This window comes from Dendronephthya gigantea, unplaced genomic scaffold (assembly GCF_004324835.1).
Source record: "Dendronephthya gigantea isolate DGI-Jeju-01 unplaced genomic scaffold, DenGig_1.0 000007F, whole genome shotgun sequence".
Lineage (NCBI taxonomy): Eukaryota > Metazoa > Cnidaria > Anthozoa > Malacalcyonacea > Nephtheidae > Dendronephthya > Dendronephthya gigantea.
Window position 1 is genome coordinate 1,163,672 of NW_021163017.1, and position 15,960 is coordinate 1,179,631.

Sequence of the window (15,960 nt, forward strand, 5' to 3'; positions counted from 1 at the left end):
AAATGGCTCCAAGATTTGTCATCCACATTGGTATGGTTCAAAATGCACGAAATACTGTTGCGAACATGTTGACAGCAACTACGTTTGCAATAAAACAACTGGTATGAAAATCTGCCATGAAAATTGGTTTGGATCAGATTGTAAGGACTACTGCAAAAAGCAAAACCAATCCAGTGGTCATTATTTCTGCAACATGACCAGTGGTCAGAAGATTTGCTATCCTGGTTGGTATGGTGTGAACTGTACCACACATTGCAACCCAACCAATACCTCCACATACCTCTGTAATACCACAACTGGTGAAAAAATATGCAACCCACGATGGTACGGAAGCAACTGTACAATATTTTGCAATCCAAAGAATGATTCATCAGGACATTACACATGTGATACAGATTCTGGTTTGATAGTTTGTCTTTCAGATTGGTATGGGAAAAACTGTTTGAATTATTGCAAAGAACAAAACGATACAAGCGGTCATTATTTTTGTAATGGGACAAACGGTTCGAAGATTTGTTACCAGGACTGGTTTGGAAATAACTGTACGACGTTTTGTAGGGAACAAAATGGTTCTTCAGGACATTATTTCTGTAACCAAAGTACAGGTTTCAAGATTTGTTATCGTCATTGGTACGGACGCCATTGCCAAATATATTGCAAACAACAAAATGACCCAAGAGGCCATTTTATATGTAACAAAACAACTGGTTCCAAGATATGCCATGCAAACTGGTACGGGGAAAATTGTGAAATTTACTGCAAGAGAAAGAACGATTCAAGTGGACACTACACGTGCGATAAGACCACAGGACTTAAGATATGCCTTCAAAGTTGGTTTGGAACTAACTGCACAAGATATTGCAAGAAACAGAATGATGTAACTGGACATTATCACTGCAACCAAACAACAGGTTCTAAGATTTGCTATCCAGAATGGTTTGGAATAAACTGCACGACACATTGTAAAGAGAAAAACGATTCTACCGGACGTTATTCTTGTGATAAGGCTGATGGTTCTAAGATTTGTCATTCTAATTGGTTTGGAACTAACTGTAAAAGATATTGCAAGAAACAGAATGATGTAACTGGACATTATCACTGTAACCAAACAACAGGTTCTAAGATTTGCTATCCAGAATGGTTTGGAACAAACTGCACGACACATTGTAAAGAGAAAAACGATTCTACCGGACGTTATTCTTGTGATAAGGCTGATGGTTCTAAGATTTGTCATTCTAATTGGTTTGGAAGTAACTGTAAAAGATATTGCAAGAAACAGAATGATGTAACTGGACATTATCACTGTAACCAAACAACAGGTTCTAAGATTTGCTATCCAGAATGGTTTGGAACAAACTGCACGATACATTGTAAAGAGAAAAACGATTCCACCGGACATTATTCTTGTGATAAGGCTGATGGTTCTAAGATTTGTCATCTCAATTGGTATGGCACTAACTGTAGAAGATATTGCAAGAAACAGAATGATGTAACTGGACATTATCACTGTAACCAAACAACAGGTTCTAAGATTTGCTATCCAGAATGGTTTGGAACAAACTGCACGACACATTGTAAAGAGAAAAACGATTCTACCGGACATTATTCTTGTGATAAGGCTGATGGTTCTAAGATTTGTCATCTCAATTGGTCTGGAACTAACTGTACAAGTTATTGCAAACCAAGTAATGATTCAAATGGGAGTTACAACTGTAACAAAACAACTGGATTTAAGATTTGCCATTCACATTGGTTTGGAGATAACTGTACAAAATACTGCAAAGAAAACAACGATTCTAGTGGACATTATTCCTGTAATGAAGATTCTGGAGTGAAAATTTGTCATCCACATTGGTTTGGAGACAATTGTAAAACATACTGCAAAGCAGAAAACGCTACTGGCGAGCATTTTTACTGTAATAAGACTGGTTCAAAGATATGTTATACAAACTGGTACGGACGATTGTGCAATGTATTTTGTGAAGAACGGAATAACTCGGCTGGTTATTACTTCTGCAATAAAACGAACGGGGAAAGAATATGTTACCGAAATTGGTTTGGAGAAAATTGTACGGAATATTGTAAGGAGCAAAATGATTCGGACGCACATTATTCCTGCAATGAGCTCACAGGTTCAAAGATTTGCCATAAAGATTGGTTTGGAATGAATTGCACACGGTTTTGCAAAGAAAGGAATGATTCTTTCGGGCATTTCTATTGCAACAAGACAAGCGGGTTGAAAATCTGCTATTCGAACTGGTTTGGTTCAAACTGTTCTATATTTTGTGATGATAAAAGCGATTCGTCAGAACATTACTTCTGTAATAAAACAACCGGGTTGAAATATTGTCATCCAAATTGGTTCGGAATCAACTGTGAATCTTATTGTAAAGAAAGAAATGATTCATCTGGACATTATTCGTGTAACAGGACAAGTGGATTAAAAATTTGTCATCCAAACTGGTTTGGAATCGACTGTTTGACGTTTTGTGAAGAAACAGAGGATTCACCTGGTCATTACTCGTGCAACAAAAGCACGGGCTTGAAGATTTGTAAACCATACTGGTTTGGAGCGGACTGTCAGAGATATTGCAAAGAAAGGAATGACTCTGCTGGGCATTATTCCTGCAACATGACAACAGGTTCCAGGGTTTGTCATCCGCAATGGTTTGGAGTGAATTGCACAGCGTATTGTAAGCCACAAAATGCTTCAACAGGCCGTTATTTTTGTAATAACGAAACAGGAAATAAAATCTGTCATCGAAATTGGTTTGGAACAAACTGTTCAACTTATTGTGAAGAGCAGAAAAATTCTAATGGACACTTTTATTGTAATAGGACAAACGGTTTGAAAATGTGTCATCCAAACTGGTTTGGAGCAAACTGTACAGCATATTGTAAAGCAAGGAATGATTCAACTGGACGTTACTACTGCGAAAAACAGACTGGTGGTACGATTTGCCATCAACATTGGTACGGCATGAACTGCACAACGTACTGCAAACCAGAGAATGATTTGAAAAGCCATTTCTCCTGTGACAAGGAAACAGGAATAAAGATCTGTCTACCAAACTGGTTTGGAACCGACTGTTCAAAATTCTGCAAAGCACAAAATGCTTCGACTGGCCACTATCGCTGTAATATAACAAACGGTTTCAAAATCTGTCATCGCTATTGGCTTGGCCCTGATTGCTCAGTCTATTGTAAGGAGTCAAATGATTCTGAATCTGGGTATTATTCGTGCGAAAAGAAGACAGGCTCGAAATTGTGCTACCCAGGATGGTTTGGGACTAACTGCACAACGTATTGTAAACCAATGAATGACTCTAATGGCCATTACCATTGCAAAAATACAAGCGGATCGAAGATCTGCCATACACATTGGTTTGGGGCTAACTGCACGAAATATTGTCATGAGCAGAATGACGGAACTGGCCATTATTCCTGTGATAAGGCAACTGGTTCAAAGATTTGCAACCGTAACTGGTTTGGTAGGAATTGCACTGTTCATTGCAAACCAAGGAGCGATTCAACAGGACACTACTTTTGTATAGAGAAAACTGGTTCGAAAGCATGTTATCCAAACTGGTTTGGCGCCAACTGCACAAAATATTGCAAGCAACAAAATGGCAGCAATGGACATTATTATTGTAATGTTACTACAGGTTTGAAAATGTGTCATCCAAACTGGTATGGAACTAATTGTTCCAAATATTGCAAGAATAGCAACGACTCTAACGGACATTACTCTTGTAATGAGACAACAGGCTTTAAAATCTGTCATCCAGAGTGGTTTGGAGATGACTGTACGATACATTGCAGAGAACAAAACGAAACACCTGGACAGTATAAATGTAATAAAACAACTGGAGTGAGGATCTGCAATTCTGACTGGTACGGAGCTGATTGTATAACATATTGTAAAGATGCTGAAAATTACTTTTGCGATAAGACGACAGGTTTAAAGATATGCAAATCCAATTGGTATGGAGTGGATTGTTCTCGTTTTTGCCAAGAAAGTCAGGAAGAATTTGGTGGTAATTATTTATGTAACAAGACAACTGGGCTGAAGTACTGCAAGCCTTATTGGTATGGGGTTAACTGCACAAATTATTGCAAAAAAAGCGATGATATTAATGGTCATTATTCCTGTAACAAGACAAGTGGTTGGAAGATCTGCCTACCTAACTGGTATGGTACTGACTGCACAATTCACTGCAAAGCAGGCATCGAAGGACATTTTCTGTGCAATGAATCAAATGGGGAAAAAGTTTGTTTGGAGGACTGGTACGGACAGGAATGCAACATATACTGTAGGAGTGAAAATGTGAGCAATGGACGTTATTTCTGTGACAAGACAAACGGTGAAAAGATTTGCTATCCAAATTGGTATGGAAGCAATTGTGATGTTTACTGCGATGATGAATCAACCGAAAGATACAAATGTGATGGAAAATCTGGTCTGAAGCTTTGCCATCCAAACTGGTTTCGCCTGAACTGTTCTGTATATTGCAAGAAAGAAGAGGAATCACATTTCACGTGCAACCCTGAAACAGGTTCACGGATTTGTCACGTGGAATGGTTTGGTGAAGATTGCACGCAGCACTGCAAACCTGATGAAAACCACCTCTGTAATAACATCACCGGATTGAAAATTTGTCGCAGTGAGCGGTCTGGCACTGATTGCTCGGAAAAAACTGCAAAGAGTTATGGCAGGAAAGGTCAACCAGAATATTTGAGGGTTGCTCTACCAGCAAGTGCAGGAATATTGGTGATAATTGTTATGCTAATTATTTTTGCATTAGTAAGGTAAATTACTTAAGTATTTCTTATAACTGTACAAGCTGGAAAGTAAGGCTAAAAAGTTAACAACAAACTGCAATTTTAGGAGGCATGCAAGCATTAATATTTTATTCTTTTATCATTCAAGGAAAAGAAGAGCTCAACAAGTGTTCGGCGTTGTAAAACCGCAGGAAAATAAGCTCTACATGGAATCGGCGATTTAAAATCTTCGACGGTGAGAATTCTTGAATCAAATATCATCATATATTGTTCAATCTAACATATACTTTTCAAAATCCAAAATCTATATCGACTGTATATCTATATGCCCACGGCCAAGCACCACAAATCAGTGGACACAAACCCGTCATCATTCCCGAGTAATTATCCTTGAGAGACACTAGCATGTTTGATGTAGCTATAATCCTATGGCATTGTTAATTCTAGAATATAATAATTTCTTTGCAGATGCCAAGAGCAAAGAGTATGATTTATGTTTGTATTTCATTCAATTCTATCTTATTATAGCATTATGATATTATAAATTGACTGTAAATTATTGAAGTCATCCTATTTAATACCACTGATAAAAAGACTAAAGCCTGGTTTTGACATCACCTACAATAACCTCGTTCCCAGGATAAAAAACCCGGCTTGCGAGGTTGCGCCTGCAGTACTCGACAAATGGCAGATGTGAAATAGGCCAGGTTTACCTTCGCGCAGTATATGCAAATCATTCTTCACTATACATATAGTGACACTCTTTAATCAGCCACTTGTCGATGTGGCGGGAAGCAACAATAGTGATGGAAACCAGGTTTAAATTGTGGGCCAACATAATTGAAGGACAATTTTCGAATTTTGACGAAGCCAACTGTTTGACGTTGGAGTATAAATGTAAATAAATAAATAGTTATATAATTTCATCGCAGTATAGACGGTAAATGTGACGTTACAAATTTTGAATTAGAATTTACTTCCAAAAAGAAAAAGCCATTGTTCTTCGGCGTGAAGTTTTTGTTTTTTGTTGACAAGCAATATTAAACTCGCCTTTATTGACACGGCGATAATAATTAATATAGCTACCATATCCCTCCAAGGTCAAGGCTAAAATCACTACCTCAGTGTCCCTGGAGAGTTAAAGACATTAAAGAAATCCAATTATTCTCTTGATTAGGAAACATTGAAGAGAAAGTACACGAATATATACATGCAAACACACGCATGCGTATATGCTGAATGTACATCTATATATGTGATAATTTTATACATATATAAATGTACAGTATACGCATAATACAATTCAGTTTTGTATAATTATACTTCAGTCTCAACAAAGTTCTTGAACCGAAACTATTTTGAACTCACTTTACTCAGTGATGATATAAAGATTGAATTTCGTATATTTTTATTCAAAAACGATTAAGTTTAAATTTGAATCTTGTTCATGCCATGCACAACCGGCCTAAACGCGAAATGATGTTGTGAACGGTCAAGTGGAGCACTTCGGTCGACCTCTCAAAATTGGAATGAAAATCGAGTGAAAACGTCTACCTCGTGGAAATCCAGCCTTTGGTAATTTTCTTTAAAAAATACTTTGCCTCACAGTAAAAAATAAAATTAATCGTTGAATATTTGGGATTGGGAAACTAATCGTTGAGACCGCGATTTAGGTCTGTTTCAAACTTGTCCTATTCCAATCGGGGATTCCCAAGCATGCATTTGCCTGTGATCAAAGCGGTGCACAAAATACTTTATCTGTAAGTAAACGATATTGTTAATGGGATATCCAATTCCCAAGACAAGTGTGAATCAAGGTCAATGAAATCATGGAGAATAATGCATGTCAATTAAGGAATCTGACCGTACGAGTTTGTACCCTTTGCTTGGCTGTATTTATATTATATTGTGTATAATTGTTTGACCTTCACCTTATTCATGCAAAGTTAAAACATATACTATATAAGCAATGATTATCAGCTGTATAATAAAAAAAACGAGAGGGAGAACATATGGTTTCCGATATATATCTGAAATTGATACGACACCAAACATGAAACATCCTTTATAAACAAAGCATTTCTTTGACTACCGTCCGAAAATGAACATCGAAAGATAAGATACCGATATTATATAAAAAGCAAGCTTTATAAAGAAACTATAAATTGACGTGGATAGCTCACAGTAGATCTGTCAAAAAAGATCGGATAAACGGCACGAAAGATCTTACTCTTTGTGATACCGGACGAAATAAATTGGAATTTAAAAAGCAATTTTACACCAATATAGCATTAACATTTTCTAACGCTATCAAATGCCTTTATTAGTTAACTGTTTGAATTGGATAATAGTCCCTCATATGGTTTGCATTTCTTTAATTTGTGAAGTTATTTTCTTTCACCAAACATGGAGGACGTTATATTATATTTATGTGTCTGACGAAATGCTAAATTCGCCTTTCTTGTTTTAACAGAACTTTATAGTTTGTTGCGTAAACTTTTAAAAAATATTTTCTTGCGTGTCTAAGCATGCGAAAACCCGAATTTGCTGTTGCAAAGCAGACTCAGATGTCGTCTTACAAATATATTTCGTAATGACAACCTATATATCCTATTATATGCGCTTGTCCAAATTTAATTTTGTTTTCTTTGGTTGTATCAAATGCTCTATTCACAACAGGAAATGAATTTTAACAGCGCCAGGGGACATCGTGGGATCCAATGGGCTATAATTTGAAACACGAGAAATACATTCTGACACTCAGCTCCGATTTTCGTTAAATTTCACCGACTGAGATAATAAGGGGTTGACACGGACTAATACGAAGGGAAAAAAACGTCCCGTTTACAAAAATCGTCGCTTTGCATTTGAAATGAAATTTGGGCTGGTACAACTCTACGAATCGTACGAGAGTTCTTCTTTTGCCATTTCGGACCAAGTCTAAGAGTATTTTATTTTTATCAAAGACGAATTCGCAAGAATGAAGTCATCGACAAGAGTGTTTGTTAAACTCATATTTTTTCTCCCCTTTTTGAAGGTAGGTCGACTTTTTCTGCAGGATGTATAATTATATATTGAAGTATACATAACGTGTGTCCGGGAGATGTCTGAAGATATACCTATTTTACATGTCATTGAGATGTCTGGTGCATGGGCATTTACATAAATATATACATTACAGCGCGCAGATTGACGACTTTCTGGAAAGCGTGAATAGCCCGCGCAACGTGACTGTAAACGATTTCTCCAGTCTGCATGAAGAGTTATTAGAATGACATACTAGAATGTAACTTGTAGTCGAGAAGAAAATGTGAAAGTGCAAATGAATGGAACATGAAAATAAGTGTATGCATGCAGCATGTCTAAACATTGCGCAAATTTCAAAGATTTCCGACGGACTGTCATCTTTGTGAACAGAATTATAAAATACCACTCAACTTTCTTCTGCTATATTGCTCAAATTTCTCCGGGCAACAATTTCGCGTCTAAAATATATATTATCTAAACAAGCAATTGAATGGCAAATGGTTCTTCGTTGGTGCTAAAATAAAGTTTCGAAATACACTTGCGGATCTTAATGCTTCTATAATTATCACCCAATCTTCACGGTGTAAGCAAATGCGATTTAAATTTTTTTACGAGATAGAATTAGACATAATCAAATTTCCTTTAGTGTACGAAGACAGATTGCTTAAAGGATGAAATTGAAAAACCACAAATTGTCCCGAGATCGGTTAAAATTTTTGTTACTCGTAGTAATTAATTTGCCATTCATCTTTGATGATAGCCGACTGCATGAAATGACCTTGAAAGGCCGAAAATTTGGCAGCCAGTTATTTATGTTATGTATCATAATTCAGGAGAAAACTACAACACCTGGCCCTAAAGTGCTTAAAGAAAATTCGAGCGCAATTTTATACCCAAGATGATTTAATTCCACGCCATTTGCAGGCGTTAAAATATTATTTTATTTTTACGCGGAGAAGGACAACGGGGTGTCTTCGTACTATTTACGCACGAGGCATTTGGTACTTAGCTATTAAATATAGGATAATCTGGTACTTTGTATCAATTTTCGTGAAGATAAGTGCCACATCTCCTTGAAACGAGACTAAATAATGATACCTATTGAATATGCAGGTTGGCTCTTATCGAAATTTTCGAATATTTTGTTATTCAAAATATAATATATTCCAATCTACATTTAAACTTACTATATGCAGTTTATGCTGCGACGCTAAAGGTGACTACATCCTCAGGGCATACTCCGTATAAAACACTTGTACGACAATGGTCTGTAGCTTTTTTATGTCGCAAAATCTTGGCGTGTGCACATCAAAAAACGTGTCTCGTTTAACTTTTTTTATTTCCTATGGTTCTTACAATGCTTTGACAAAATTGTTAGTTTCAAATTATAAAAATCAATTACAATTTTTGTAAAACTATTAAATGGCAAGTTAGGCATTTGAGGCTTTTTTGTACCGTCAATATTATTAACCGGTTTAATTTTGACTGAGGTTTCAGTCTGTTATGCAAATTTAACTAGCCATGTGTATATATGAGCTAGCGTATACCCCAGATGCTTTTACTGACGGATGGTCACGGATCCGTACAATGCACCGAGCCGGTATTTACAAAAGTTGATTGGATCGAAATAACTTCTTATACGAGCTTATATGCGTTTCTAATAGTAAAATACAAATTTCCAGTCGTCCAAGCTTCAAAGGGTCATCATAATCATGAACCAATTTAATACGGTGTTTACTGAAATAACTGAAAGTTCTAGAGCTAATCTCCACGATCGAAGTGTCCCAAAATAGTAAGGGAAAAGTTTTTTTCATGATCAGAAAAATCGAGTGTGCTGGAAAGGGAAATTTTTTAACAGCTGACGCTAAGAAAAGCAAGACTGATTCGACCGATCTATGCTTTCGTGTTATTAATCTTATTATAAAAGAAATCTTAATGTCCTTTTATTAGGATCGGCTATTAGTAAAAAGCCTCTCCTCGGATAGAGTTTCTGTATCTCGAGCTGTATCTCTCAAGATCTCTTTCTTTCAGGTATCTTCTTCCTCGGGACGTTTGGATATCCAATTGAAAGAGTATAAAAACCCAGACAGCAAGACAATGGGCGGTTCGTGTTGTGACTTTTCACTCTCTCTCTGGTCATGTGGCATCTGTGATCCGTATTTTAAATTCAGTTTTCAAGGGAAAGAAGAGAAGATTTCCCTTCCAGATGACACCGCAACAAAAACATTTTCTACCAATGATGTTATCCGTTTTACATTTCAACGCTGGTTGGTAAGTTTCCTACATATCTCAATCCGACAAGCAAATTCTACGTATGTAAGTGACGTCGTAACCAGTCATAAGTCACTCATGGGCGCCAACTTGGTTAGTTCTACAAAGTTCACTTTGGCAATTTAAGCTAACAACTAAGTTTATCCACCCTTTCTTTGTTTATTTTGTACCTGGCTCCTATGTTTGCCGTACGAAAACGCCGATTTAAATAGTTATAATAATATATCTGTTTTCATTAAATAATTTAGTCTAACCAAAGACTTTCCGTGGAAATCTGGGATGATGATGGATCTAGTGATGACAAGATTTATGAGAACACAGCAACACTCCCAGGTCAAGCTGCCGAAGACCGTTCTTCAGCGACGGTTCATCCAGTTCATTTCCAAGGAACGTACACAACTTTCAAATTTAATATAAGAGTATACTGTGACCCAGGCTACCTCGTCCCTGACTGCTCAGAATATTGCAGACCAACTAACGACAGCAATGGTCATTATGATTGCGATTATAAAAATGGCTCCAAGATTTGTCATCCACATTGGTATGGGTCAAAATGCACGAAATACTGTCGTGAACATGTTGACAGCAACTACGTTTGTAATAAAACAACTGGTATGAAAATCTGCCATGAAAATTGGTTTGGATTAGACTGTAGGGACCACTGCAAAAAGCAAAATCAATCCAGTGGTCATTATTTCTGCAACATGACCAGTGGTCAGAAGATTTGTTATCCTGGTTGGTATGGTGTGAGCTGTACCACACACTGCAACCCAACCAATGCCTCCTCATACTTCTGTAATATCACAACTGGTGAAAAAATATGCAACCCACGATGGTACGGAAGCAACTGCGCAATATTTTGCAATCCAAAGAATGATTCAAATAGTCATTATTCTTGTAACGAAACAACTGGCTCAAAAAATTGTCACCAGCACTGGTTTGGGAAATCCTGTACAAATTACTGTAAAGCCGAAAATAGTACTGCTGGGCATTATTCGTGTGAAAAGACAACTGGTTCTAAAATATGTCACAGGAACTGGTTTGGAATGAACTGTACCATCTATTGCAAGCCAAAGAATGATTCATCAGGACATTACACATGTGATAAAGATTCTGGCTTGATAGTTTGTCTTTCAGATTGGTATGGGAAAAACTGTTTAAATTATTGCAAAGCACAGAACGACACAAGCGGTCATTATTTTTGTAATGGGACAAACGGTTCGAAGATTTGTTACCAGGACTGGTTTGCGGATAACTGTACGACGTTTTGTAGGGAACAAAATGGTTCTTCTGGACATTATTTCTGTAACCAAAGTACAGGTTTCAACATTTGTCATCGTCATTGGTACGGACGTCATTGCCAAATATATTGCAAACAACAAAATGACTCAAGAGGCCATTTTGTATGTAACAAAACAACTGGTTTCAAGATATGCCATGCGAACTGGTACGGGGCAAATTGTGAAATTTACTGCAAGAGAAAGGACGATTCAAGTGGACACTACAAGTGCGATAAGGCCACAGGACGTAAGATATGCCTTCAAAATTGGTTTCGAACGAACTGCACAAGATATTGCAAGAAACAGAATGATGTAACTGGACATTATCACTGTAACCAAACAACAGGTTCTAAGATTTGCTATCCAGAATGGTTTGGAACCAACTGCACGACACATTGTAAAGAGAAAAACGATTCTACCGGACGTTATTCTTGTGATAAGGCTGATGGTTCTAAGATTTGTCATTCTAATTGGTTTGGAGCTTACTGTAGAAGATATTGCAAGAAACAGAATGATATAACTGGACATTATCACTGTAACCAAACAACAGGTTCTAAGATTTGCTATCCAGAATGGTTTGGAACAAACTGCACGACACATTGTAAAGAGAAAAACGATTCTACCGGACGTTATTCTTGTGATAAGGCTGATGGTTCTAAGATTTGTCATTCTAATTGGTTTGGAACAAACTGCACAAGATATTGCAAGAAACAGAATGATGTAACTGGACATTATCACTGTAACCAAACAACAGGTTCTAAGATATGCTATCCAGAATGGTTTGGAACAAACTGCACGACACATTGTAAAGAGAAAAACGATTCTACCGGACGTTATTCTTGTAATAAGGCTGATGGTTCTAAGATTTGTCATTTTAATTGGTTTGGAACTAACTGTAGAAGATATTGCAAGAAACAGAATGATGTAACTGGACATTATCACTGTAACCAAACAACAGGTTCTAAGATTTGCTATCCAGAATGGTTTGGAACAAACTGCACGACGCATTGTAAAGAGAAAAACGATTCTACCGGACGTTATTCTTGTGGTAAGGCTGATGGTTCTAAGATTTGTCATCCCAACTGGTATGGCACTAACTGTAGAAGATATTGCAAACCAAGTAATGATTCAAATGGAAGTTACAACTGTAACAAAACAACTGGATTTAAGATTTGCCATTCACATTGGTTTGGAGATAACTGTAGGATATATTGTAAAGAAAATGATGAATATAATGGCTATTACTATTGTAATCGGACAACTGGCTCAAAAATATGTCAGAAGAACTGGTATGGAATGCATTGCAATTTATTTTGCAAAGAACAAAATGATTCTGACGGTGTTTATTTTTGCAATAAGACGACAGGGCAAAAGATTTGTAATCCAAACTGGTTTGGACTTAATTGCACGAAATACTGTAAGGAGCAGAATGATTCGCGTGGACATTATTTCTGCAATGGTAGTACAGGTTCAAAAATCTGTTATCAAGATTGGTTTGGGATGAACTGCTCGATATTTTGCAAAGAAAGGAATGATTCGGACGGACATTATACATGTAATCTGGGAAGTGGTTCAAAGATTTGTCATCGACAATGGTACGGAACTAACTGCACAACGTATTGTGAACCAAAGAATTCTACAACGGGACATTATTTCTGTAATAACGAATCTGGCTCACAGATATGTTATCCAAATTGGTTTGGCGTCAACTGCACAAAATATTGCAAGCAACAAAATGGCAGCAATGGACATTATTATTGTAATATTAGTACTACGGGAAATGTTTCGAAAATGTGTCATCCTGACTGGTATGGAACTAATTGTTCCACATATTGCAAGAATAGCAACGACTCTAATGGACATTATTCTTGTAATGAGACAACAGGCTTTAAAATCTGTCATCCAGAGTGGTTTGGAGATGATTGTGCAGTACATTGCAGAGAGCAAAACGAAACATCTGGACAGTATAAATGTAATAAAACAACTGGAGTGAGGATCTGCAATTCTGACTGGTACGGAGCTTATTGTATAACATACTGTAAAGATGCTGAAAATTACTTTTGCGATGAGACGACAGGTTTAAAGATATGCAAACCCAATTGGTATGGAGTGAATTGTACTCGTTATTGTAAAGAAAGTCAGGAAGGATTTGGTGATAATTATTTATGTAACAAGACAACTGGGCTGAAGTACTGCAAGCCTCATAGGTATGGGGTTAACTGCACAAATTATTGTAAAGAAAGCGACGATATTAATGGTCATTATTTCTGCAACGTTACAAGTGGTTCAAAGATCTGTCTGCCTGACTGGTATGGTACTAACTGCACGATTCACGGTGCTAAGATTTGTTCCACAAATTGGTACGGAAGCGAGTGTGACATTTATTGTGATAGTTTAGCCGTTAATTACTTTTGTGATAAAGAAACTGGGATGAAGGTTTGTCGACCAAATTGGTATGGCCACAACTGTGGTTTATTTTGTAAAGAGGAAATAGACACCAGCTACATATGCGAAAATACAACCGGGTTAAAGATTTGTCTTCCGGAATGGTTTGGTCCAAATTGCACAAACCATTGCAAAGATAATGAAAACTATCGATGCAACGTCACTACCGGAGATAAAATTTGCCGACAAGGACAATTTGGTGTGAACTGTTCTAAAAGCACGGGTGAAAAAGGCTGGAAAGATCTTCCTCAATATCAGAAGATTTTGATCATAGGAAGCGGAGGAATAATAGTGCTGGCGATTATCATTTTTGCTCTAAAAAGGTATATCCTCTTTTTAATATCTGACCAAATTAGCAGTTAACGATTCTTCATGCATATAAGGAGCAAGTAGCAACTCAAAACTTTATCTATTTAATTAAAGTTCGTTAACTAATCGATCCTCCAATAGGCGATTTCAGGTCTTGGATGATAGAAATTAAATGGAGAATAGCTAGAACGAACAGCAAATTCAGGATCATCCCCATATCGAAGTAATCTGAATTTGATTTATACAGGTGCAGCAGGAGTTTTTCACTGAAGAAGAACAAGGTGGATCCTGAACGAAGAGCTCTGCACATATACGTTGTCGAGGGAGAAAATATTGATATGGACAAATTTTAAAAGTTTACGACGGTAAGATAGATTTATTTAACCACTTGGATATTTCTCCATTGCAGTACATAAGCAAATAGGATATTCCGTATGATCATGACACATCCTCTATAACTCATTTACATAATGTAATTCAGGAACATTCTTCAAGCTCAGTAAAAGAGAAGTTACACGGTGCAATTTTTCTTGCAACTTGCAATGCAATTCTACTTTTTAAGAGATGTAAATTAGTGAAGGGCCTTCAAAATGTAAGTGTAAGAAACGCCATGGAGTGTAATAAAGACAGAAGTTTGGTACTTGCCAAATTTACATCTCTCAAAAGAAGAATTACATTGCAAGTTTCAGGAAAAATTGCACCGTGTAACATGGCCTGAAGGCAGGAAAGGATTTCTATTCCGACAATCCTTCTTAGCAGCGATTGGCTAAATATGAGCGCGAGATATTCTGAACTACACAGAACATTTTATTTTTTTTCAGATGCTTCTAATATGCTGAGTTCACTGGTGGTGCTTTGTATATATTTATAGTTCCATTAATATTTTGACTTGAATAGTTGCCAAACGCTTTCATTGATAAAGTGCAATTATTTTAATATGTTTAATAGTGCAATGTTTGATGCGGTCAGGATATCGAAGTAAAAGTGAAAAAGTAAACAAAATAGCATGAGATCCGACGAGAAAAATCAAATTATGATGGAGTTTCTGCATGCAAGCTCTCTTCAAAATTAAACAAGGTTAGGGAGAACCGAAGAATGAATAAAATTTGGCGTCTTTGAAATATTTAAACAATCTCACGGCGGGAAATAGTTTATACAACATCATATTTTTTGTGACCTGAATACTGTTATATAATCGCGGAACGACAATTTTATTTTGATGAAGTACAAAAGAACAGTGAATTCAAATACTATTATCGTTCATTGAAGCAAAGAAAGTGTTCCATTGAGTTCGATTAGTCAATTTTGACCATTACGCCATGCAATATCCTTATTTGGAATAATCGACGAGAACCAACGTTTTTCGTTTTCCCCTCTGTACGATACAGTCTGGGGGTTAATTAGGGTCAGCACGTTTTACTTGTTATCAAGTGGTGATCTGCGAGTTTAATGTTTGCATTAGAAACTTCACATGTGGTATTTAGACCAATGAAATTTTACCTTGATGTTATGTAATTTTTGTTGTAATTTTGTGTAAACTAAATGGATTTATGAAAATTAAACTGTATATTATGTTCCATTACGCGAATTCCAATGTGTATAATCTTCTTTTATAATTAGAAATCTCCCTGGGATATCAATTATCTAGTTGGGGTTGTATGTAAACATTTCACGCGAATATACTAATAGATTCTTCAAATAAGGTTAATCAAGGACTTTGTCGTTGATCGTGGAAAAGCTTCGAGGATCGAGGGTGATGTTATAACGATGGATGAGCATATACAGCCTGCTTTCTTTGTAAAAAAGCAACATTATTGAGACCTACTTGACGCAGGTATTATTGCAG

The 15,960-nt window shown here is 36.7% G+C and overlaps 3 protein-coding genes across 3 annotated transcripts; all 3 read left to right on the forward strand.

Moving 5' to 3' along the window:
• The first annotated feature begins 193 nt into the window (after window positions 1-193).
• On the forward strand, window positions 194-5,727 carry LOC114517158 (cell death abnormality protein 1-like). The gene is made up of 3 exons (XM_028536817.1): window positions 194-4,809; window positions 4,931-5,017; window positions 5,251-5,727. The coding sequence occupies exons 1-2, from the start codon at window positions 194-196 to the stop codon at window positions 5,004-5,006; spliced, it is 4,692 nt and encodes a 1,563-aa protein (XP_028392618.1). The 3' UTR covers window positions 5,007-5,017; window positions 5,251-5,727.
• A 5,052-nt stretch (window positions 5,728-10,779) lies between these two features.
• LOC114517159 (multiple epidermal growth factor-like domains protein 10) lies at window positions 10,780-13,124 on the forward strand (the record flags this gene model as incomplete). The annotated part of the gene is made up of 1 exon (XM_028536818.1): window positions 10,780-13,124. A coding segment is annotated over exon 1 (2,340 nt), but the record flags the coding sequence as incomplete, so codon positions are not given.
• On the forward strand, window positions 13,125-15,730 carry LOC114517355 (protein draper-like). The gene is made up of 3 exons (XM_028537050.1): window positions 13,125-14,128; window positions 14,362-14,479; window positions 14,936-15,730. The coding sequence occupies exons 1-2, from the start codon at window positions 13,152-13,154 to the stop codon at window positions 14,465-14,467; spliced, it is 1,083 nt and encodes a 360-aa protein (XP_028392851.1). The 5' UTR covers window positions 13,125-13,151; the 3' UTR covers window positions 14,468-14,479; window positions 14,936-15,730.
• Window positions 15,731-15,960: the final 230 nt, after the last annotated feature.